This window comes from Micrasema longulum, unplaced genomic scaffold, assembly GCF_059751315.1.
Source record: "Micrasema longulum isolate JH-2025_06_02 unplaced genomic scaffold, ASM5975131v1 h1tg000076l, whole genome shotgun sequence".
In the NCBI taxonomy this organism is placed as follows: Eukaryota; Metazoa; Arthropoda; class Insecta; order Trichoptera; family Brachycentridae; genus Micrasema; species Micrasema longulum.
This window is the reverse complement of record NW_028277283.1, coordinates 278,805-305,368: the sequence shown is the minus strand read 5'-3', so window position 1 is coordinate 305,368 and position 26,564 is coordinate 278,805. Positions and strand designations below refer to the sequence as shown.

The following is a 26,564-nucleotide window of genomic DNA, read 5'->3' as shown; positions in this document are numbered from 1 at the left end:
ACATAAGGTGCTCTAAGATAAAATAAATGCAGATTATTGCAACTATTTATATTAAAGTAAGGCGATTGAACTCACGCTTCAGGTGCTAGTTTAATAATGATAATATATTACAGTGTGATACAATCCATTAAACAATTGTTTCATGTTGACCATCCCAGGAATTCAACATGGGGCTAGAATTTCACATGGGGCATGGGGATAGAAATCCAATAGCGAATGGTTCATATAAGGGATTATGCACAGCTTACTATTATATTTTACTATCCATATTAATGTTTTATTCTAATCGTTTTTATGGAAAAAGAAAAATAAAAATACTATTGCCGGCGATTGTATTTCACTCGAAAAATAAATACAAATATCTAAAAAGCGTGGCCAGTCCGTTCCTAGTAAAATAAGAAACTACCTAGCCGATTACAACAACATATTTCTCCGCACATAAAAGTCACTTTATTTTATATCTTAAGCATTTCATTATTATTTAAAAACTTTATTTTAAAAAAAATGACTATTTTTCCTTGTTAGGATATGGTTGACATTTATGACCACCAGTTTTTTTCATTCACCTTTAACATAGATTGCGGCATCTTTGACGTTTTCAGAAAAAATATAACGGGATTTTGCATAATTGGTTTGTTCGAACTGGAATGGAGAACTGTGTTAGAATGTGGAATAATCGGTGAACGACCAATATGAATGTATAAATATAAAGTGTAATGAAAAATATAATAATCTAATCTGGTTTAATTTTACACCGAAAACTATAGTTTTCACCCGTCCGGACACAGACACATGAAGTGTCTCACTAATATCACTTCATTTTTATAATTCACCCATAAGAATTTATCAAATCTCTGTTTTGGTTTGGAATATTCAATTATCTAAAACTTTATGCATTGTACGTGTACCTATTAACTTAACTCAATACGTAAGTTAATATTCTTGCTTCTTTTATATTGTATTTATTGTAAAACATTTAATGTAAAAGTTTTTAAAAAGGAGAGCAAGAGATATTAACAATTTGGATTGAAAAACTGGCCCCTACTGATCACGCCAATATCACGCATTTCGTTTGTTTATTTGGAGGATCTTTAAAAAATGTATTCACTTTAGTACTAAAACTACTAAACTTTCCTAGTGTGAAAATAGCCTAAGCCGACCTAAGCGCGCTTCCTTTCCCTTTGCGGCCGATAGATGAACAAAAATAAAATTAGTACCTAACCGGCAACGTCATGACAGCCATAAAACTGTTGACTACCGAGTAACCGAGTGCGATTTTGACAGTCGAGCGAATCAGTTGTTCGGGGTTGTGTCGAAAGCCTGTGATTGCCATCGGAAAAATCAGGAAAAATCTCGAATCATGAATATGAGAACGAAATGATGAAGTGTAATATTTTTGCCTGAATCGTTTTTGTTTGTTATAAGTTGTGATAACAATATTACTTAGTGAAAAGTGTAAAAGTGCATCTTTTTCGTATGTATTGATGACAACGGACACAATAATCACGTTAGTGTACTTTTGTTTTATGTATTTATTCAATCTCTAATGTTTGATTATACACTCAATTCTTTAATTACCGATGAAAATCATTCGATATGTATGTATTTGTACATATTTGTGCTTTCTATTCATGATTCACGTTAAACCTTCATAACCTTCATTGCCTGATGATTATGCACAAAAGCAAGGTGAAAAAAATAAAAGGCATTTTGTCCTGTGGTATTGAATGTTGATTCACCGTTTCTTAGTAATTTGTCGTTAAAAAATCCAATGGTTTTATGACTCATTTCATGTATCTACCTATAGTAAGTATTGCATCTAGAGTGTGTACTTTTTATTTGCTTGCAATTTTTTGTGAGTCTAATACCTTTATAGAAACATTATCATGTGTAAAGGTAGCGAGCAGTAAAACATATTCAGTTTATTTAAAAACCCCATATAGTTTACACCTACATAAGTAAATTGCATTAAATATTAAATACTTTTTAATAAATAAAAAATATACCAATCCCTATGAATCCACATGGAAAAAACACCAAACACGTTTTGGATAATTTTTATTATTTTAAAAGTAAAAACACACCACTAGCATAGAACCATCAACAACAAAACAGTTTACTTACAATGATAATATAATATTGTCAATACTTATAAGTGTGTGTTTCTGATAAATATATCCAGAATAAGTATAATGATAAACCGGGTTGTGGTTCCGTGGTAGACTCGTGGACTCACCCACCGAGATTCAAATCCCACTCTACCACAACTCGATTCCCATGTTTGCAGCCCAAGTCATTTACGACTTTTAGGCAATGATTTGAAAATATTATTTAAAGAAAATAGTATTTCTCTTTAAAAAAGTCGGTATAAAAGCAAAAGGGGGCTTACGCAGAAATTGAGTTTTGAAAAAAATCATTTTAACAGTATCAGGGATCAAAAATTGTGTGGAGGTTATTTTAAAATTAAATTTAGAACACTGGTGATGTATTACTAGATCCAATCAATTTTGTAGAGAAAAAAAATACTAACAAAACTGCATTCATACCTCAAAACCTCAAAAATTTCACGTGTGCTTTTTTGCTTTTGCAGTGACAATATTATGTACTTACTTCCTATTTAGGTCATTTAGGGATATTGCCCTATTAAGTTTATTATTTCGATTAAATGAATCTTAACTGATAAGGTACAGAAGTGCTATTTGTGAGATGTGATCCTATGATAAACAGTCAGTACTTACCTATGTATCTTGTCATAATATCTTAAGATAAAAATACGTTTTTAAAAAATAACTAGAATCGCGCTGTCAACCATTTAAAAAAATATTACGTTGAATCTAATTTGCAAAACAATTTTGCTGACCCCGTGGTGGCGTCGTGTACGGGGGTTTTGGCAGCCATTTCCGGTTAGATCACAAAATAAATGTGATTTTTCTCAAGCCTAGATGCTTTGTGCTGTGATTCAACACTGTAATAGGCCTTGCCTTCCGAAAAATCATTTCTGTATAAAAGTAGTACTTATTCTATTTATGAAATCATCTGATGAAATATATTATTATTCAATTTCAAAATGAAAATGATTCCTATATAAACAAATAATAAAACTATGCTTTCAAAAATAACTTATTAGAATTTGTAAAATCACTAAAATTCACAAATTATTATATTGTTGTATATTAAATGTAAAATCACAGTTATTTCTTCAAATATTAATTTTATTACATTTGTCATTTAAAATATTTTTATTGACTATTATTTAACAGTAACCTAGAAAGGAATAGAGTAGTTATCTAATTAAAATATAAATATGTATGTAAAAATGAATAGTAGGAACATTTCTACCATAAAATTAAAATGTATAATTTTTTTTTTCTCAATTCTGGCTGTTTAAAAAGTGTTTGTATATTTACTATACTCCAATCTGTGAAAAGTGCTCAGTTGGAAGCTCAACGGAAAGTTCTAGAATCTCCCATTGTTTTCAGAATCTTACAGTGGTATTTTATCATTTATCAAAAGTTAGTTTACTAAACGAACTATTGGAGAAAAGATCAAATGATTTATTCTGACAGAACAAACGTTTTGTAATGTAAGTATTTAGAAAATACATGGTACTAACTTATCTTTCTAAATATTAAAAAAACATATTCATCACATTTGATAAAAATATTTCAATAAATTTCCCCATCAAGAATAATAATGTATGGCATTCTATCCTCTGTCTACCTCTTCTCGGAAACCAAACGATAGTTAGTTAGTCAATAATTAAGTCCTAGTAAATTATTTTAATTGAATTAAGGCATTAAAATACTCGTTGTGGAATCCCATAACAATAATCCTAAGTTGAAAATATCTCATAACTTCACAAGGATGTTTAAATTTTAACATCCCCGTTAATTCCTTTCCCCCGAGAAAACAAGAAGTTATTTGAAAACATTAATGTATTATTTATTAAAATCATTGTTTTTTTTCATTCATCGTGGCGAAAAAAAAGCAAATCATGTTTAGGATAAGTACATTAAGGATAAGTAATGGATTAAAATTAATTATTCTTTGATTAAAAATATGCAATATTATTAAGATATTGAAATACAACAGTAATTAGTATAGGACTACTTACGCTCTAAAGATAAAAAATCTCCATCTTAGAACAGGCTGTGCCATGTTAGATGGAGACTATCATAAACAGAGAACACTCCGTTTTCATTTTACATTAATTGGTTTTATATAGATTCCCTGTTATTAAGTATGTATATTATTTTTTTTGCAACAAATTTATAAATAAAATAAAATAAATTTATTTCAACAGAGAAGAAAACCTGACCTGTCATTCACCTGGACTTCCACATTCTCTTCTCTGTAATGTTTTCCTTCTCTGTAATGTTTTCCTTCTCTGTTGCAATCAATTTAAATCTGAATAACTCCCTAGGGAGTGAAATCCAGCCTTGTCTATAAACATTTGGGCTTACTCAAAATATTGTTCACACAACAGCAATGTTTTAATTTTAACTTAGGTTATTAAATGTGTTTAAAGGAATTCATGTTTATTCTACAAGAAATCTGCATTATCATTTTGTCTAATAATTACCTTATTGTTAGATTAATTATTAAACGTAATCCTTAATTAAGATTGACCTACATATACATATATATTTATATTGAAAAAAAATCGTTTGACTGTTTCTCATAATTTATTTCACTAGATAACTCACGACTATCAATATGAAACATACTTAAGCAGAGACAACAATGTAATGCTTATCTGTGTACATACTAATTAATGTAATACATCTAGTATTTCTTAAGTCATTATTCGTAAGTCCTTACACCCTTGTTGATTTTAATTTTACGGCAGATTAGTACATACACATATCTTTACTGTATTGCTAATCCCTTTATTGGATATAAAAGTGATTATCTAATATAAATAATACACTTTAAGAATTATGAAAAGATTTTGATAATGCACATAATATAACTCTTTATCATAAACAAATAGCTATTAAAACAACAACAGTAAGATCACTAACAGCTAAGTAATAGTAAATTATCTTATCCTTAATTGTCTTTATTAAAATGCATGAGTGTTATAGGTACACTGTTCTTCAAGCTGGTCACCCAATTATTGTACTAAGTGTATAGCGTAACTCTAACCCATGCATGATTGATTTGAGTGTTATGTATTACAAGGTTTTATTTTATTTGTTCAATTTTGGGTTACCTATTGTGGTTTTTATATTGATTACCTACCTATGTGGCCCCAATTCATGTAAATTTGTTTCTTGACCGCTGTTTTGAAACTTGAATACATATTTGGAGGAATTTAAAAAAAGATTTTGAGTCTTCATAATATGATATTATTATTTTATTGTGTATTATATTTACTACAGATTTTATTTATTTGTATCTGGGCATAAATCATAAACATGCTTTATCTCTACATTATGTTAGTATTAAGTGAAATGTTTGTATTTAAAAATAAGTGTCTATGAATCTTTTAATTTAAGTTTAGTTTCGTTGTCCGCCAGCGGCGGTAGACACTCATATTTTTTGGGTGTTCAGCAGTTCAACGAACTAGCACACATATGAGCCCTCCACCAACTGTTGTCCACCATTTTTGAATAAATAAATCCCCTGATTCTCTCGAGTGTCTGAGTGATTTACACTGTAATAATTGCATTTTGATAATAATGTGTTTATAAAATTAATAATAATTAATGATTTGATCATATCTTAGATTAAGCTAGCAAATAGATTTTTTTTGGGGGTAAGTAGTGTATTCTAGTCATTTCCCCGGGTCTGAACTAGTGTATTATCAGATTTATTAATGAAATATTTGGATATCTAGTAATTTTTTAGGGGTTAAGTAGTCTATTCTAGTAACTTGCCCGGGCCTGAACTTGTGTATTCTCAGATAAATTAATAAAACATTCGGATATCTAGTATTTTTTTGTGTATAAACTATGCCTCTTCATATCAAAGCCACATAACAATAATATATTTATCATTAAAAACACTTTTCCTGTTTATGGCTAATGTGGTTTTAAAAATTGTTATTGTATCTGTTATGTTTATATTATTATCATGAACAATCTTAAGTATTTATTATATGTAGGTATAATCTGTAGCCTCTGGATTGGAAAAAGGGTTATGTGTTATACATAAATAGTTTTAAAAACTTTACTTATGCCGTTTTATGACATGCATCTTGTTTAGAATGATGTTTGAAAAATGAAATGAAATCAAAACTTCTTTTATAAATACTTTTTTTTAAAACCCCCTTTGTCTTCTTAGCCTTGATGTATGTATTGTATGTATTCACGTATTTAAAAAAAAAAATGTTATTCAGTTTTAATAAAATATTTTATGTATTGATTAGAAAAATGTTTATTTCAGTAACAATGGGGAAATTTACCGGAAAGAAATGCCGGTTATTATCAATGTTATGGCTGACTACTATATTCTTCATAGTAGAAATAGTGGTCGGATATGTAACCAACTCCATGGCACTAGTGGCTGACAGTTTTCACATGCTTAGTGATGTAGCAGCTCTTGTAGTGGCCTTTCTTTCTGTAAAGGTAATATTAATCAATAAGTAGTGTATAATGACTATCGATTATTGTTTATTTTTGTCTATTACAACTACACCCTGGGCAACATAAATAGCCGTATGACTAATTAAATACAAAAAATCCCGTTAGGTGTTTAAAGTAATTGAACCTAGGTTTGAGTCATGGGTTATCACTTCTAGGATCAATTAATAGCTACTTACGAACCTGGAAGCACTAAATTTCTTCAGTTATACACCTGATTTGGCAGTGTGATTAGTCGTTTTCTTGGAGTGTCCCTATTTATTACAGCAAAATGTCTACGAGACTTAAAGTTTCATTAGAAAAAAAACAGTTATTGTTGCGTTATCTAAAAAATACTTTTCTAATTGTGATATAGCAAGGCAAATATAATGCAATGAATCAACTGTGAGGAGATTTCTGAAAAATTCAAAGTAAGTGGGACACTAAATCGAAAAGTGGACACAGGATTAAAACGCTGCACTTCAAAACGTGATGATCGTGTTCTAAAAAATGATCATTAAGAAATCGGTTTGCATCAGCTCCAGAACTAAGAGCACGACTACAGGAAACCACCGGTGTCAGTGTTAGTGTACTCACAGTCACAAATAGACTACTAAAATTTGAATTACTGGCTAGAAGACCTGCAAAAAAACCTCGATTGAATCAGAAAATTAAAAAAAACCATTTGGAATGGACGAAAGAAAAAAAAAATTACAGGGAATGATTAGGAAAGAGTTGTATTTTCTGATAAATCAAAATTTAATTTGATTGGTCCAGATGGTTTGCAGACAGTTCGCCGCCGAGCTGGAGAACGATAAAATGACAAATGTCTTGCACCCACAGTTAAACATTCGCCTTATATCATGGTGTGAGGATGCATCACAATATTGGGTGTTGGTAATTTAATAATGATAGAAGGGTCAGTAAATGCTGAAAAATATAATGAAATAATTTTAGAGCGTGTTATGCCAACAATTGAGAACATAACTGAAGAAATTGATTACCCTGTATTTCAGGATGATTCTGCGCCTTGCCATCGGGCTCGTTCTGTGAGTGTGCAATTTTTAATATTCGTATTGATGGTTTACCTTATTTAACATTTTTGAGACTAATTTTGGTGTTTTTCTTCATTAGGTATCGCAGCTCAAAGAATCATTAGGAATTAATTCCCTTTCATTAACAGGAAATAGCCCAGATTTGAACATAGTAGAAAATCTATGGGCCGTAATGGGAAAAAAAAGATGAAAAAATCGCCGAAAACGGTGCAGGAGTTAAAAAATGTAATAAAACAAGTATGCTATGCAGAAATTTCCGCAGAATTTTTGAGTTAGCTGTACAAATCCATGCCAAGATGAATAAATAGTGTGATAAAGGCCAAAGGCGGCCATACAAAATATTAATGTTCGAATTAAATAATAAATATTTTTAAAGATGCTTTAAGGTGTTTTATTTACTAAATAAATATTTTTAAAATTTTATTTTTCAGTTTAAAGAGTTTAAAGCATTACATAAAAATAAGTTTTTTTTATTCTTTTTTAAAATGTTTTTTGTCTCGAATAGAAAAACTCTCGAAACTTTTTTTAATGTCAAAATTAGTATTTCATTGATGTAAAGTATACATATAGGTATACGTATAAAATTTAAAAATGTGTTAGAATGGAACAGAGAAAAAATATATATCTAAGTTCTATTTTTTACGGGTTCGGCTATTTATGTTGTCGTATTTCGTGTATTTATGTTGTGTGGTGTTAGGGTGTACATATGTATATTAAAAAGAATGTGTTAAGTAAGTTTCATAGAAATAAAACAGATTCTCAATTACTTATCAATAAATGTTATCAGTTCTTAAAATTTTATCAATTGGATAGTATTTATATTAGGTTGTTCAAAAAGTAGTTTTGTATTTTGTCGCAAGATGGTTGAACTTAATTTACTCTGGCAACACAGTACCAATTTCAAATAGGATCACTTGTTCCAGTTTTTTGCCCACTAACCCCTGAAGTTCTAAGAGGATGGGATCATGGCTCTACCAGAAAGATGGCAAAAGACCATCGATAGTAACGGACAGTATACGGATTGATTCTGTTTATTTGAACAAAAAAAACATTTGTAATAACTCGAAAAATACGAAATTTATTTTTGAACAACCAATTATTAAATGCTATTATGTACCTATTATATATTTTATCATGAAATATCTGCGTCAATTCGATGTAATTATTCTACTCATGTACTGTACTGATTGAATTTTGTAGATGTCTCCAAAGAAATGGTCAAAGAACACCTTCGGATGGGCTCGAGCTGAAGTATTAGGAGCCTTAGTCAATGCCGTGTTTCTCGTTGCATTGTGCTTCAGTATAACTGTGGAAGCTTGCAAGAGATTTATTGAAATGGAAGAGATTCATGAACCCAAACTTCTCGTTGTCGTTGGAGTATTAGGTCTCTTAGTGAACGTGATTGGCCTTTTCCTCTTTCATGGTAATATTTGTTTTGATAAGTATTCATAATAACTGTCCGTGGTTCGAATCCCACTTTACCCCAACTCGATTCCCATTTTCTAATAGTGAGTTTTTTACAACTCGTTGAAAATGGTCCTCAAAATGAAATATTTGGGTAAATCATAAGAACGCAAATATTAAAAAAAAAAAACCATTAGTACATATCTTTAATTACATTATCAAAGAACACAACTGAAGATATTTTTTATATCCTAATTCTCCTGTCATAGTTCAATACAATAGTGTATTCATCTTTCTTTATCTTTCATTGAGATTTGTGATATTATTATTTGTCCCTGACATACATATCAAGGTTCTTGAGAATTTATTACATTCACAACTGATTGGGTATGCTTTTTAAAATACTTAATCCTACTTGATGATAGCTCGTAAAAAAAACTCTTAATTGTTGTATCGATAAATATATTTACATGACATTTTATTTTATTTTTAATCCGCATACTTCATTTGTTATCTTTTTAAAATAGTGCATGTAAATAAACAGATAACATCCGTCACCCATTTTGTTGAATAAGTGATATTTTAAAATGAAAATTTGTGAAATACAGTAAAATAACAATTTCCAATATTTAACAGAGCATGGAGGGGGTCATGGACATTCTCATGTTGCTGGAGGTCTGTCGGAGTTGGTAGGTACAGATGATAATGAAAACGACTCCATGTATCCTAAGGCTGCTGATGCTGCATTAACACCTGCCAAGAGTCACGGGCACAGTCATGATGCGTCCCAGATGAACATGCGAGGAGTTTTTCTTCACGTGCTATCTGATGCCTTAGGTAAACTTAATTAAAATAAAAATATTGATGTTGCTTTAAATAAGATAAGTTGACCTATTTTTTTAGAAATCAACAATATTATCTTTCAGTCAAATTTTTTCGTTTATTTACGTTATCAATAAATATGTTTTATTTTTTACATTCCAAAATTGTTTATAAAACTAATGATGACATTATTGATTTTTAAATAATATTGATGTTTTTAAAACTCCATAAATTTTGGTATAAATTATCTATCAAATTTGAAATAAGTAAAAATATACTCAGAAGTTTGATTAATACTTACCTTGTATCAGAATTATTATTTGTTTTTTACTTTCTTGCTTTGATCTTTATAAAGAGTAAATCCATTAGGTAATATTATTGTGAAATATATCTTCGAACGGATGATAACATTGTGTGTAACTTGTTTGATATATTTGTTTTAATAGTAGTATGTGAAATATTAGAAAATATTATTTCGTAGTTTAATATCAAAGATTGAAATATTAATCTGGAATGTGTACAAATGTACAAAAATTAAACACAATGGCTGGACAAACGGCACCAAGTAGGTTATTGGATTTAAATGGATATTAAATTTGTTTATTATTTATATACATAGGTAATAAGTTATACAAAACTTGTAGGTAATTAATTTTAAAACGAAGCATAAGAAATGAAATAGGTAATATCTTTCCTTTTTGTAAATGAGCTCTTGCGGACATAAATGATTTTCAAGGTCGTTTTTTGTACCTACCTAAATGTATATATATATATTTTTTTTAATCTTCAAGTACAAAGAATAAGTATTTTGTCGGATTTATTGCCAAAAGCAATATCTTCCAGCCAAGCCAATTATATATATTTTTTTTAATATTAAATTTTTCTTAAATTAAAAGTTAAAATTAAATTTATGTCTTTATATAATCACTTTGCAAAGCGCCCTTGAGGTATTATATTACGAAAATGGTGCTATATAAGTTATCCATAATAATAATAATAACCAGATATCACTAGCCCAAAGCAACAGTAAGATAAACCTAAAATTTCTGATTTTAAGATACACATGCAGATATATTAATGAATGTTTTCAAATAATAAAATATTGAAGGTAGACAGTTAACCCATGTAAAAATATAGTATTTATAATCTACTTCAAATAATTTCATTCAGTCTGACCCTTTGCACACCTCAAAGTCCGATTATCTCAGAATACGTTCTTCAGAGATATCCCGTTGTTGCTATGGGCTAGCGGTATTTATTTATTTAAACGCCTTATAGGCTTTTGCATACATAAATATAAAGTCAGAAATGTATTTTACAAAAAAGTAGCAAATAAAAATGAATCAAGAAGAATAAGAAGAAAAAAAACATGTTTACATATCAGTTTTAAAAATATGGGTATACATAGAATACATACATATATTGCAGTGGAGAAAACAAAGGTGCATTTTTTCCCATCAGTTATATTAAAAGAATCTTAAAACTACAAGAAGTTAGAAAAATAATAATTAAGAATACAGATATAAGTTAATAAAAGGTACACAATCTAAATCAACATAGTAGTATTTAGGTATTTAAATTTATAGATAATGAATTGATACACTGCCTTTTAAAATTCAAAATTGTTATATTAAATATATCTGCATATGTACATTGTTTGCATATTCATTTGCAAACGCATGAATTCTCTTTATTGGCTAATATGCACTGTAGATGGCTGTGGATGCATTTATATAGAAGAGTTTATTTAATTGGGTAACCCGGCCAGGCACTCGCAAGTTAATTGGTTGTAACAGTTGGGAACAGTCAAATATTGATATTTTAAATAAAAATAACCATCATTTAGTTTTTTTCTATTTTCCAATGTTTGTACATTTATATATTTATTTAAGTATGTATAATGAGGAACTTCAGCCCTACGGGAAATTGGATACAAAAAATGGTTCCTTGCGCGCGGTAAAAATTAGAGCATCAAATTGTATGGCAAAGTTTCTTGAAAATGTACGAAAAAAATAATAAAAATTATTTTAATAAAAACGCACTACTTTGAATGACGTCACTTGTTCATATCAACCAACCAATAATGTGACAGCTGTGAAGGATATCCGGTTGGCTAACCGTAAACGAACCACTGGGAAGAACTAACACAGAACAACCTCTGACGTCACACGCGGAGTTATTTCAGAAATACAAAACTTAAAAAAATCATAGTGCTGATAATACAATATGTAAAAAATAAAAAATATTTTTTTTGGCTTAGTTTAATAGACTATTAACAAATAAAAAAAGACACTGAACTTCCTCATTAATATGTTCAACTGAAGCCAAGATTGGTCATTTCGGTCACTCACTCTAAATTTGTAGAATTTATAGTGTAGTTGAATGCGATTGGGTTCTTTTTTTAGCAAAAAGTCAAAACTTTGCATTTGTCAACGTGGAAGAATAAGTTGTTTTTTTTACACCATACATTAAACAAGACACGTGGGTAAAATAGTTATTTATCTTGATGAAATAAATACAATGTAGTAATCACCATTCTCTGGTACCTAGTGATTACATTACCATCTATATATTTCTTCAATGATCTTATCAATTTCACATTATGTATGCCATCCAAGATTATATTTGTATTAAAGTACATATGTAAGTACCTTATGTGTATGTTAAGTATATGATTAGCAAATCTTTTTTAGATCAGTTTAAAAAAAAAACATTACTCTTGATTTATTTTGCATTAACCGCCCTTACCTTTGGGTTATTATTAAAAAACCATCATGCTTTTTTCCTTTGGGTTCCATTCAAAAAGTAGGTCAAAATCATCAGGTTTTTTTTCATAAGATTTCTCAATAACAATACTTATTTACAGTGTATCAGACAACATTTTTAAACAATATACTCATTTATGACCCTTTTTTTTATATCCTTTGCAAGTCAGAGGTTCTCAACATAATTTTTTGTAATAACATTCTATTAAATATTTTTTCAAACATGTTTTGTATTTAATGTAATGCAAATGAGGTAGCCAGCGATTGTCGGTGTTCAAAATGAACACCAACACCTCTCCTCGTGCCATTTTTCCATTATACTTTCAAGTACAATTAAAAAAGGAATGGCCCACGCTCAGACGCTGTAGTCTTTGTGGGCATTTTTCCCAATTCATGTTATAGCTTAATTTTAAGATGTATTTTTCTAAAGTGTATTTTTGTAATTATATTTCTATGTAAATAATATGTGTATGGAAAAATAAACAAATAAAAAAAAAGGTGAACTGTTAAATATGAAGAGGCTCGTGAATTATGACTTTTTACTGATTCCTTCTTCATACAAATAAAATACAAACACATCTGTTAACTTCGACTGACCTCGAAATACTAAACTCTCCATATAACGTATTCGTATGCGTAGTAGGAACAATTCGAAGTATTACAAACGTTTCAGTTTTTGCTGGTATACTTTTTTGTACCTGGACGTACGGGATACGGCTTGTTGCGTTCGGGCGATAATATCGCGGATATATCACGTACGTTCGTATGGGTAGAGCGATTAAATTAAGTACATTTTTGTATGTAGTAATAATATATCCTTATATAAAATTATTTACTTTGAAGAAGAAAAAAAAAAAACTAACAGTTGAAATTTCTTAGAGTTTAAAAGGTCCCATGTATTTCAAAATATGTATTTGTGGTTGTTTTTGCTCAGTATGCTATATTAAGAATAATTGATTTAACAAAAATTAACACATAAAATTCATGCATTTTATTTTAGGGCAAAGATGTTGCAAAATTGATTCTATGTTAACATCAAAGACATCTTTGATGTTAACGTAGAATTTGCAGATCTCAAAGTATTCATATATTTGAAGAGACCTAATTTATAAATTAATGTTGTTTGTTTTAAAAATAGATTATTTATAAATGTATATATTTATTTGGTTTTAGGATCAGTCATAGTGGTGTGTTCTGCTCTCGTAGTTTGGTTGACCAAATGGGAGTACAGATACTACATTGATCCTGCCCTTAGTATCATTTTAGTTCTCTTAATACTTCACTCAGTTTGGCCATTGTTACGGGAGTCTGCTCTAATATTATTGCAGACTGTACCAACACACATTCAGGTAAACATTTTTCTTATAAATACCTAAATTACTTTATTTATTTTCTATATACACAAGTTATATATTATATTTAAATATGCGCACTTCACATTTAGATTAGTATAGATCTAATTTAATAAAATATCAACATTGTGTTTTATAATATTTTTTGTGTAATTTCTTGTACCAGTGTTAGTAATTAAATGCAAAATATGTGTATGTATCATAAATTTAATAATATTATGGTTGATTACATTTTGGTTTTCAGGTGGACGCTATACAAAAGCGACTATTAGAAAAGGTTGATGGAGTTATTGCTGTACACGAGTTTCATGTTTGGCAATTAGCCGGAGATAGAATTATTGCTTCTGCCCACATAAGGTTTATTACTTTTTTTTTCTTTTATTGTTGTTGTTAATTAGCTTATTTACATGGTTCATTTTTATAAAACATTTTAATAAAAGTACAATTTAAAAGTGAAAATTCCTATATTTAAATTTATTTTAGATTCATTAAACTTGCATAAATAATTCTTTCTCGGTATTGAATATTTTATTTTCACCAGAAGAATATAATAATTTTATTGCTTCTTAGTAGTACTTAGGAGTCTGCCATTTTTGTAATAAAACTATAATCAATGAATTTCAGGTGCCGAAATTTGTCAGAGTACATGAAAATAGCCGAGAAAGTTAAGGAGTTTTTTCACAATGAAGGCATTCACTCCACAACTATTCAACCTGAATTTGTGGAAATCCCAGCCGGGCTTGAGGTATTTATTGTATTTTTTATGTACATATTGTATGTACATATTGTAAGATTCAATATGTCCATATATTTATAATTTTCTGAAACTGAACGGTTTGGGTAGGTAGGAAGAAATTGCCTTAAGGCAATATGCCCGCCCTTATATGTATATTTATTGTATATGTATATAAAGTGTCAATAAATAAATAAATACATATCTTAAATTTTATATTCAACATAATAATATAGGTTTACTCGGTACATCGTTCAAGACATTAAGAAATAAAACTCAAATCACATTTTTCCATTTATATCTTCTATTTTCATATTAGATGTTTTTTTTGTACAATCTTTATTACAATATGGTATTGTTGGATGAGGTTGTGCATATGCCAATATAGTAAACCCTCTTATAGAACGAAGGTTAATTATCAAAGTATTTTAAAGAAACTCTCAACTTTCAATATGGAAAATCTATATAAATTATTTAAAGTTCATACACTAGACACTATTTACAAAATAAATTACATTATACAAATTTGCAAAGAAGGAAACATAAACAAATTTGAGTTGAATAAGTCTCTCAGATACCAAAATAATATAAAAATTCCTAAATTCCATACAAATCATGGTTCAAAATAGTTTTGTTTTCAAAGGAATAAAAACATATAATAATCTCCTCAATGAACTAAAAACTATTAAAACTAATATATCAGTAAATAAATTCAAAATAAATTTAAAGAAAAATTTTGAACTCGTCTAGAAAAAGCATTTTATTTTTTTCTCATGTATATTCAAAATTATATAAATTTAAATGACTAAATATCACTATAACAATGTAAGTCACTTTCCAAGCACAAGAGCTAGTCTCTTTTTTTAGAAAGTTACAGTTATAGAATTAACTAAATATATAAAAGTAGATTGTAATAGAAAAAAAACATGTATCATTTTATGCAACTATATAAATAAATAAAAAATAAAATAAACATAGATTTTAAAATAATAATAATGTTACTATTTGATGTATAAATATGTAATATTATCTAGGTATATAATAGTTAAATCACTCTTTGTTACTGTAATGTTTGATCGTTTTATTTGATTCGAAATATTAACATTAAAAAATATATGCATCATTCATTTCGTGAAGCAATTTTTTTTCATATTGGAAGTCTACAGCTTTGAAAAAAAAAATTTCATCCATACAAAAAAGTACTGCTAAAAGAAATCAAGGAAATACATACAAACATTTTTCAAGGAAGTCAATGGAAACCTTGGAGCATTGAAAGAATAATTTATTGTTTCTAGGCAAAATATTTTTTTATAACCCAGAAATCATACACTAAACCTTGCAGGAAATGTAATGTGAATCTGAAAAAACCTTGTTATAATTACATTTTATTTGTTTTTAGTATTATTATTTAAAGGTGTTCCTGTTCTTTTTTGTGTTTTCATAAAAACATATTATGTGATTACTTAAATTTGAATTAATTCAGGGTATTTCTGGACCCAATGGATCTACCGAGCCGCCGTGTGCCCTCCATTGTCCCACTACTGACCCTCCATGTCATAATGCCACATGTTGTGGTACAAATAAACAGGTAAAATATTTATGATTCTATTTTATGTCAATTGCTATAATGCACTTCTTAACTAAATATTGTAAAACCCCTCTGGGCGTTTATAAATCAATAAACATAAAAAACATTGATATTTTTATAAACTGCCTGATTATTTTTTCTTTTTATGTACACTATGATCAAAAAGTTTCGGGAATTGGTAAATAAAAGTTTTTTTGCTAATTTTCGGGTACATATATTTTATCGTCTTCAAAATAGCATCCATTTGAAGCGATGTATATATGCCAACGCTTAATCCATACACTTTTCATAGTCTGATAAAGAAATGGCTTTCAATTCCTTCAACGTATTTTGTTTTATTTCATCTATGCTTGAAAATCTCTTTCCATGAAGCGGTAAAGTTTTGAGAAAAGAAAAAGTCACAGGGTGCCATATCCGGAGAATACGGTGCTTGTTGTATGGTAATTTCTGCATTTTTGTTAAAATAGTCAGCCACAATGCGTGCTTTGTAAGAGAGAGCGTTATCATGGTGCAAAATCCAAAAGTTGTTTTCTACGCACAGCATCTCTCAAACAACCCAATTCCGCCAGGTAATACTCCTTATTGATTGTTTGACCCGTTGGCATGTCGATGTCGAAGGACGTCTACTACGAGGTACATCTTCAACTTCTTTGAATCCCGAATACCACTCGTATGCTAGTGTTTTCGAGAGAGCAGTCTCCATGGGCTTTTTATAGCATTTTCAAAGAATCGGCACAAAACTTAAAACAAACTCTTTGTTCGATATTTTTTCCATTTTCAAATGCGACAAATTGTAAAAACTCAACTGATGTAAACAGACGCCAAACAACTACTTATGATATAGGTGGCGCTCACGTTTGACAGAAAGTGTCTGGGTGTCTGGGAAAGGTTTACTAACGTGAGAAAAAAAAAATCGTACCATGAAAGCGCGCATCAATAAATATAAAAATTCCCGAAACTTTTTGGCCATAGATTTTTGTTAATTATATCTTTACAAAACCATACATTACTACGAATTCAGATAAGAAATGTTCATGTCATAAATTATAAACAACACAATATTTATGTAAAGATTGCCAAATATATGAAAAAAATTAAGAACCTTTTTTAGAACAGGAATTAATCTTAGCTTTACCTGGTTACTGGAAATACTAAAAATATTGTTATAACTTTATGTGTTAACCAGTCTCGATAATAAACATTCACTAAGAATGTTTCTTTTTTATTTTTATTATTTCAAAATGATTCTCGAAGGAAATCGCAAGAGGTTTTCTGTTAAGACATATTGTATTCAGAAGTGTACAAATCAACCGGTTGTACTCAACTCGTAAAATAAGATATTCTGTATTTATCAGGGCCCTGAAACTCCTACCACATCACCATCAGCATCGCCGTATTTGTGCCGACAGCGCAATGTCTCCGCTTCCTGCCTTCAGCCCGATGCTCTCGAGAGTGGGGCTCTCCTCCTACCCCCCCCGGCACCTACAGACCCGGCGCACTCTCGCGAGTCGTGCGTCTGACACGAGAAACTTTCCATCCCGCTATTGCCTTATATTAGAAAAGTAATTGTGCGCAACTCCAAAGTAACTCGATTCGTTGTTACATTTTAATTTTTTCCCACAGAGTGATTTCTTATCGAACTGTTCAGTCACTGAAACCTTTTCATATAAATTAAGTTTTCCCCTTTGTGTAGATTAATATTTTTTATTGATGTAATATGTAGTCTGAATTTAACTGTTGTATAAATAAAATTAGGCCTATATGAACAAATGTTTAGTTTCGGCGGTGTAACTTGTAATGAAGTGTATTTTTCTCTGTGCAGTGTATACTGATGTTAAAGGATCCTTTGTGAGTGGTCTGTATCGCCTATATTATGGCCAAGTGAATATCAAACGTTGGTACTGAAAAAACTGCAAATTGTAGTCAGTCGTAGATTGAAAAGCTGTGATGGCTACTTACTTAGATATAGTCTTTATTTACATAAGTTATGTACTTTATTATTTTTGACCACAACGTGGTCGATGTAATATTATATAGATCTATTGTGACAAAGTCCTCTGTGTATAATAATTTTCCTATTTCAGTTGCACTTTTGGCTGTGTAATAATTTATTTGTACATGTACTAAAACTGGTGGAGTCATATAAATTCAGAAACTGAATAAAAAAATATGATTTTGAGTCCCTATAACTTATTTATTTTATGGCAATTATTGTTTCATTAGGTTTTTATTTGCAATCTACAAAATAAGTTTTATATAAACTTATTGTTTCTATATGACCAAGATCATCTTGTTAAAATGAATGCCCCAAAAATTTGGAACTATTTTTCTTATTACCTATACCGGAAATCTCTTTTTCTTTTAAATAGATTCTTTAAAGAAATCGTTTACAAATATGATATTATCAAATGAGTCCTCGAATAAATAAATAAAAGTTTAATTTCACAAATGTATTAACTAAATAATTTGTTATTCGAATTATTGAAATCCCTAGAACAAGCATTTTACATGTACAATATTGTCATCAATTTCAATTAAGTGTTTAGAATGATATAAAATTATTATACGTAAGAATATCTCCTCAAATAGGCAAGGATTTTGTAATTCGAGGGGTCTGTATTGCTTTTCATATATTTTCTTTGTATTTTTCCCCAAAATTAAATAAATAGAGATTTTTATGTTTAAATATTTTGTCATACTTTTTATACAATTTTACATTTAAAATAAGATTCATAATATGCATTTTGTTAAAATATAGCTATGTATGTACTTTTGAAATATAATATTTTGACTTTTTTACTATTGTAACCGAGGAAAATATGACATATGTTTTTTTTTTATTATTATCTAAAAATACAGTTGTTCTGCATATTTGGCAAATATTACCATATTTTATTAGATAGGTGTCTCAAAAATAGAGAGATGAAAGACAACCCTTAAAGGTGAAATCCAGTATTTGTCTTAAAATTAGGACATACATATTTAAAACATTGTTCAATAACATAATATTACATATGTGTCAATAAATTATGTAGTTTATTTTTAACATTTATTGATCCCTATTGTATTTTATTTTGTGAACTTATTTATGCATTGATTAATTAAAATAAATTAAATTTAAATTAAATGAATTTAAATTTATAAAATTGAAAATACCAATTCAAATGCAAAGTATAACGGTTTTTTTATCATGCAAATCATAATTATTATGTATTGCAGAATTCAAACTCATTTTCTTACTCCGTCATTGCTTATTTATAAAACAAAAAATATCAGCAGCAAAATTCATGAGACTGTTAACGTTTTTAATTATTTTTTTAATATCATACTTATGATGATTGTACATTATGAAATAATAAATTTACATTTAGTCTATGTCAAATCCATTTTTTTTTTAATTACGTCAAATAAGGTAATTACGTAGGTAAAATAACAATGTTACATTTTATGCAACATTGGAAATTTAACAAAATACCAAATAATCACAATTAAAATCTTACCTACTCTTAATAAGAAATTGTATAAGTATTAAGTAGTAAATATAAAAAAACTGACTTGTTTTATTTTTTCAAAATTGTTAGTTCTTTAAAATTTGTTTAAATATTTTTCAATAAACTGCATAAACATTTACAACTTTTATTTATATTAAGTCGTTCTAAATAATGATAATTCGTGCCCAATAGGGTATTTTAGCAAGTCGGGAATAACGTTAAAAATATATTTATTTAGAATGGATTTTTACAATTCTAATGGTATATGTAACTATCAATGTATTAAAAACACGTTTTTATTTATAATTTTCAGGTTTAAAAATGAGCACATACAAAATGACTCGCAGTTGGTGTCACATCATTTTGACATCACATATAATGCCCGCCGACTGCGTTTCTAACATTGCATACAAGTATGGCGCGAAAACGTCATATGTGCCGATTGCCCATAGTGCGCGAAATGTCCGATTTTTGGGTAATTCAAAATATACATACATATTTTAAACCTTTGTAGGAAATTTATCTTACGTCGCATGAAAAAAATAATATTACCATTAGCATCATAATTTTTTGCTTATTTAAAAAGAGTAATAATAAAAAAATGTGAAAAGATCTATTGTGTTTCTTAGATTCTTTTCATTGAAACTATTATAACAGAATTTTCTAAATTGTACTGTCTTTTTCAGTTAGCACAGTTGATCACCAAACATAAGATTTTGGTTCGATTTCCAAGTTTTATACAAAATATTTATTTGAAAGATGTTCGTTCACTAAATTATACTTCCTTGGATCGGCACCTGCAGCATAAGATCTATAATTTGGCCTTCATGTAACAAGTGATTGAAATATGCTGCAATTGGCAAACAAATGCAGTTTCCTCCGCACCATTAGTAAAAAGAAGAAGAAGACAGTTTAAAAAATATTCCTCTAAAATTTTAATACTATTTGAAGTGTTTTCAATACTTTTTGGAACCTTTGAAATACATATAATGTGTGTAACAAACTCAACATTTAACACATTCTCCGGTTTATAATTGTTTATGTAGGTAAGAATATCAAACTGAATACTAAGACTGTCAAAATTATTAATGGAGTTTATATAAGAATAATTTTATTTGTACTTAGAGGTATGGAAAGCATAGTATTGCACGTATACTTACTTTCAGTAGTCAAATAATATTATAAAATTAATATATTAGTGAATCGGTAATAATTTGATTCCATTAAAATAAATGTTTTTATTTATAAAGTAGTATTATCAATTTTGAGTCTTGTTAATATGAAAAAATGTAAATAGTAAGCATACAGTCATTCCGGGTAACATTGGAATTCAATATAACATTGGACAAAACCTGACTTATATATGACTGATTACTTTCTAAAAGAATAAAAAAGCTTTATCAAAATATTTTTTTATATTTGTGTGGTACCACCGCTCGAGCCCAAGAGTAAGTATGTTTGGGGTAATGGACACAAATTCATGTTTTTTTTTTAATGCTTTAGATCAGAAGAGTATTTTGTATCAAAAAAATATAGTTCAATGTTACCCGGAGAGATTTTTTAGTCAAAAATCAAGAAATTAGTTCATCGAAAATACTTGGGGCCAAAGTTACCCAAATATCAATATAACATTGGACCACTCATAAAAACATCATTAAAGTTATGTTTTCTTGTAATTTTATGGTCAAATTTAGTTATATGGAGCATTCAGAACACCAAATAATTCATAAATTTGCAGTTGGCTCAATCCAATAAAAAAAAAATTAGAAAAAACTCGTTGAAGTGGTCCAATGTTACGCGAAACGACTGTACCAGTATGTTTTTGTACATCATCGGTAAACTGATAAAACCCTCTATATGCTTTATTGACTACTGAGAAAAATCATTTCAAATGTTTGACTCGAGATAAGTATTTTCAACATATTTTGGACATGATATATACTTTAGTTTATTTTCTTTTCTTATTAAGAATTTGGATTAGAGGTCTAATAATTGTATAAAGATTAAAATTATATAATTCATCAATAATAATTTTAAAAACTCTAAGTGGGTTTGTACATGATTTAGAAGATACCTCGGAGGATTTAGAAGATTTTATCAATTGATAAAGCTCGAAAAATAATATGTATATAACTTCATTTTAAAATTATTTTCTCTTTTCTTGATCTGGTTGTAGTTCCGTGGCTAGAGTCTCGGACTCACGGCTGAAAGGTCCGTGGTTCGGATCCTACTCTACCCCAACTTGATCCCATTTTCTAATAGTGAGTCACTTACAACTCATTGAAAATGGCCCTAAAAATTAAATATTTGGGTAAAACGTAAGACCGCAAATATTTCTTTAAAAAAATATATACACAAAAAATTGTCATTAAGAGGGTTTTATCAATATACCGATGATATATGTACTGTATATACCAATGATAGAATAGTTATTTAAAATCTTTGGACAACACTGCCTGACAAACATTTGACTGTCTAGAAACTAGATGCAACAAATGTATCAAACGTACTTAAAATTGAAGGATAAGTGTCAAAAACTAGCTCATTACTAATAATAATCTAATTTACAGGAGAGCGAATAGAATAAAAAATAAAATAAAATAGGTTTTCAATTGATGCAAAATATATTTTTAATTGATAATAAAAACGAACAAAAATTTTAACTGTAAATTGTAAAAAAAATCTCCTCCCTTGAATAGACAAAAATCAGCTCATTGCAAAATTTGTCGCACTTTTGACTGTTTTTTTTTTGCCAGCCTTGACCCCATATTTTTTTCTTACAATTTATTCATAATTTTGTTGGTTTTAAACATTCCATTCTATTCAACCCATTCAGGAGAAAACTACATTGATACATATTTCAAAAATCTTAAAAATGCAGAGTCGGTTTTGCCGCGTACCCTTCAATTGTTAGCAAAAATCACATTATTAGGTTAATGAGAATATCTCTACTAGTATGTACCATTTTTTTCTCACGCCTAATATAACATAAAACAAATCAAAATCTCAACTCACTGTACAAGGGATGGAAATTGTACAACAAGTTACCTCAAGAGATAAAAGAAATATAAGGAATTGAATTATTGAAAATGTTTTTTTTTAAATATGTTCTTGAGAAATTTTGAAAAAAATAATAATGTTAATAAAAGTTTATATTAGTTTTTAAGATGTATGAACTAACTTCATAAAGCATAAATAAATAAAACAATTCTTAAGTTTTATGCAGTTTTTTTTTACTATGGGCAACAAAACCTAAAAAAGAATAATATTTATTTATAATTAAGTCTGAACTAATTTAATCTATCTGTCACCGACTAGGCAAGCTTGTATGAAAATGAACAAATTTACAATACATTGCAGTTGCGCAGGCAATATCTGTTTAATGATTTTTATTTTTTAAAAGCATTTTTAATTTCTCATTGAGATTACATAATTGTTTCAACAAAATATACCCAAATAAATTTTCAAAATGAAATGACTTATTTTTCCTTTTTGTTATCAATAAAAAAATAGGTTGGATAAAAATTCTATCATCAAAAGGTACACTGTTTTTTAATTATCTCTTTAAATTTTACTAAATGTTATTAAATATTTCGAGAAGTACCTCGTCCTGACAAAGAGACAGGTAAGTCTCAAAACCGGTAGATATGGAAAAGTCAGTAAGTGGTTAAATACAAATATTCAATAACATTTGGTAAAATGTTTGACCACAAAGCTAATACTTATTATTAATAAATATTACCTGATGGTTGACATGAAATAATTATTTTAAAAGGTGATTTTACAATACAATATTTCATAGTCTCTCGACTGGCACCTAAAGCGTACGATTGATCATATTTTCTTTAAGTAACAAAAAGATCAAGATACGCTGCGATTGTGGTACCAATGCAGTGCCCTATGCAATTAGGTACGGAATTAAAATGATGATGATGATTACCTACATTTATTTATTCTACGGTATAATTCACTCTATATTTATTTATTTTTTAAAAGAGATTTACATTCTTATGATTTACTTAAAAATTTAATTTTGAGAGCCATTTTTGACGAGTTGTAAATAACTCTCTATTAGAAAATAGGAATCAAGTTGGGATGGAGTGGGATTTAAACCACGGACCTTTGAGCCGCGAGTCCGTGACACTAGCCATAGGACCACAACCTGATTTAACTCAATTGATTAACAGTTTACATATTAATGTACTATTTTTTTTAGGCTGTTGCCGTGTTATGCCATAATAACTAGCATAGTTAGTTAATTCAACAATGTTTTGAGTACGTCCAAATTTTGCGGACTGGCTAGATTCCCTACCTAGGGAGTTATTCTGATCTAAATTTGTTGCTAGATGGATGAATCTCACCCACATGATAGAGGTTTCAGCTCTTTTACTTCACAAAAGTCAACAGATGGAAGAGTTGAGGAAATGTGGATGTTTAAACATGGGCAGAATGGTACACAGTAAGTAAAGTGGCCTAAACCAGCCAATGACAGGTCATAAGCCCTGTAAATGCCTATACTTCCATATTCCCTACTCAAAAATGTTTTCCCTCTCTGTTGCAACAAATTTAGAATAAATTGATTAAATATATTATGCTCTATTATTCCTTTATTGCAACCAACAATGAACTCAAATTTTGGGAAACATAATATTGCATACCTTTTGTCCGTGTCCAAGCTGACAAAGGAAACAGTTCTGTGTGAGAAATGGAAGCAGAACACTGGACGAGCGTTTTCGGCTTTACGGCAACTCTTATGTAAATTCTGGAAAAGGAAATTGAGTAGAGATATGTCTGCCTCGTAGGGTAGGAGCGTTCGCCGACCGTGCTTGAGGTCCCAAGTTCGATTCCTAGTAGGATCAACGGAAAATATTTATTCTTAAGGTTCACTGCGATGTTTCAGTCCCTGGAATAGCACCTGAAGTGTAAAGTTGGTCACCCTACCTTCAAGTAACCAATGATGAAATATGCTGCATTTGATGCGCCCTATGCGCCACATGGTGCAGATAGGGAAATGATGAGATACCTTACACAACCTTAATGAAAATAATTAGTGACTTTATTTTTTGGTTTGACACTTTTTAATCATTGAGAATGTCAGAAGAATAAGTAAATTTCAACAATATGGGATCAAACAAACAGATCTTGCACTGGTTCATTTTGTATTTACACATTCAGAGATTGTGACAGCAAATCTGAAAATAAGGCTCTAAAATTGACATGTATTTTGATTTGATATTTAAACCTTACAGCTTCAATTATAATTTGAGCAAAAATTTTCTTGCATGTAATGATTCATTATGTTATCAGTATACAGACATATAATTACAGTATCACTGACCATGTAATTTGTATAATGGCGCCTTTTGAGTTTTTACAGATGACGCAATACATTTAATTGCCAATTTAGTAGCCTCACAATAAAAAATATACATATATTTTTTAAAAAAACACCTCGCGCGTCGCATGTTTGCCAGATTTTTAAGGTTAGTTTATTTGTATGCTGTGTGCATGCGTGTTTTTAACGATACCTATTACGAGATTCGTTCAGGATACCAAAATGGTTTTAACATGGTAGAGAGGCCCACGAGAGCGGTCCAGAATACCACCCCAGAGTTCGGTGCATTCTTTTGTCTCTCAGCTCTGAAACAAATAAATAAAACTGATTTATGACTTACTAGCTTTTTGACTAGCGGGATTTCTCATAGTAAAAAGTATCCGATATTCAAATCAAAATTTGTTGCAACAGAGGGAAAACATTTTGAGAGGGGAATATGGAAGTCTAGGTATTTACTGGGCTTATGTACTGTCATTGGCTGGTTTAAGTGGCCACTTTACAAACTATATTACATTCAGCGTTCTGCCTATGTTTAAACATCTTCATTTCCTCAGCTCTTTCATCTGTTAACTTTTGTGAAGTATAAGAGATGATGGTTCAGTCGGATGAATCTCACCCACATAATAAAGGTTTCAGCTCTTATACTTCACAAAAGATAGATGATGGAAGAATTGAGGAAATGTTGATGTTTAAACATAGGCAGTATGGTGAACGTTACACAGCGTGTAAAGTGACCTCTTAAACCAGTCGATGACAGGTCATAAGCTCTGTAAATGCATAGACTTCCATATTGATAAATGTAAAATAATATCAAACATTGACAAATGTAAAATAATATCTTTCTCGCAACGAAAAAAACCTATACAATTCAACTACAAACTAAAAAATACTTCCCTTTCAATGGTTTCGTCAATAAAGGATCTTGGCATTACTTTAGATAGTAAACTCTCCTATCGTGAACACATTGATAATATTGTAAACAAATCTCTCAAATTTCTTGGTTTTATCAATAGAGTGACGGCGGACTTCAAAAATATTAACACCATCAAAACTCTTTATTGCTCACTAGTTCGACCCCATCTAGAATACGCTTCTCCTATTTGGTCTCCATTCTACAGGACTCATATTGACCATATCGAGTCTGTCCAACACCGTTTTTTAAGAAAAGTGGCATGGTTGCTCGGATTACAAAGGGGTAATTATTCTTATTTTGAAATAGAGCAATCTCTTAATCTGTCTTCATTGGAGAGACGTAGAACTGAGATGGACCTTATATGCATTTTCAAAATACTTAATGCTTTAAGTGATGTCCCATCTCTGTTGCAATCAATTTCTTTTCATGTTCCCAACCGTGTCACCAGAAGTCAAAATCTGCTATTTATAAAATCTTCTAAGAGCAACTTTGGTTTTTATGCCCCAATGTCCAGAATGTGTAGATTAGTCAATTCATCAC

The 26,564-nt window shown here is 29.4% G+C and overlaps 1 protein-coding gene across 1 annotated transcript; it reads left to right on the top strand.

Annotated features, from left to right (window-relative positions):
- Positions 1-1,212: 1,212 nt before the first annotated feature.
- Positions 1,213-18,942, top strand: ZnT63C (solute carrier family 30 member 1). Its single transcript, XM_088232681.1, has 9 exons — positions 1,213-1,507; positions 6,391-6,572; positions 8,822-9,044; positions 9,662-9,862; positions 13,786-13,961; positions 14,209-14,321; positions 14,589-14,709; positions 16,181-16,285; positions 17,641-18,942. Exons 2-9 carry the CDS (start codon positions 6,396-6,398, stop codon positions 17,803-17,805), a joined length of 1,281 nt encoding a protein of 426 aa, XP_088088807.1. The 5' UTR covers positions 1,213-1,507; positions 6,391-6,395; the 3' UTR covers positions 17,806-18,942.
- The last annotated feature ends 7,622 nt before the right edge of the window (positions 18,943-26,564 follow it).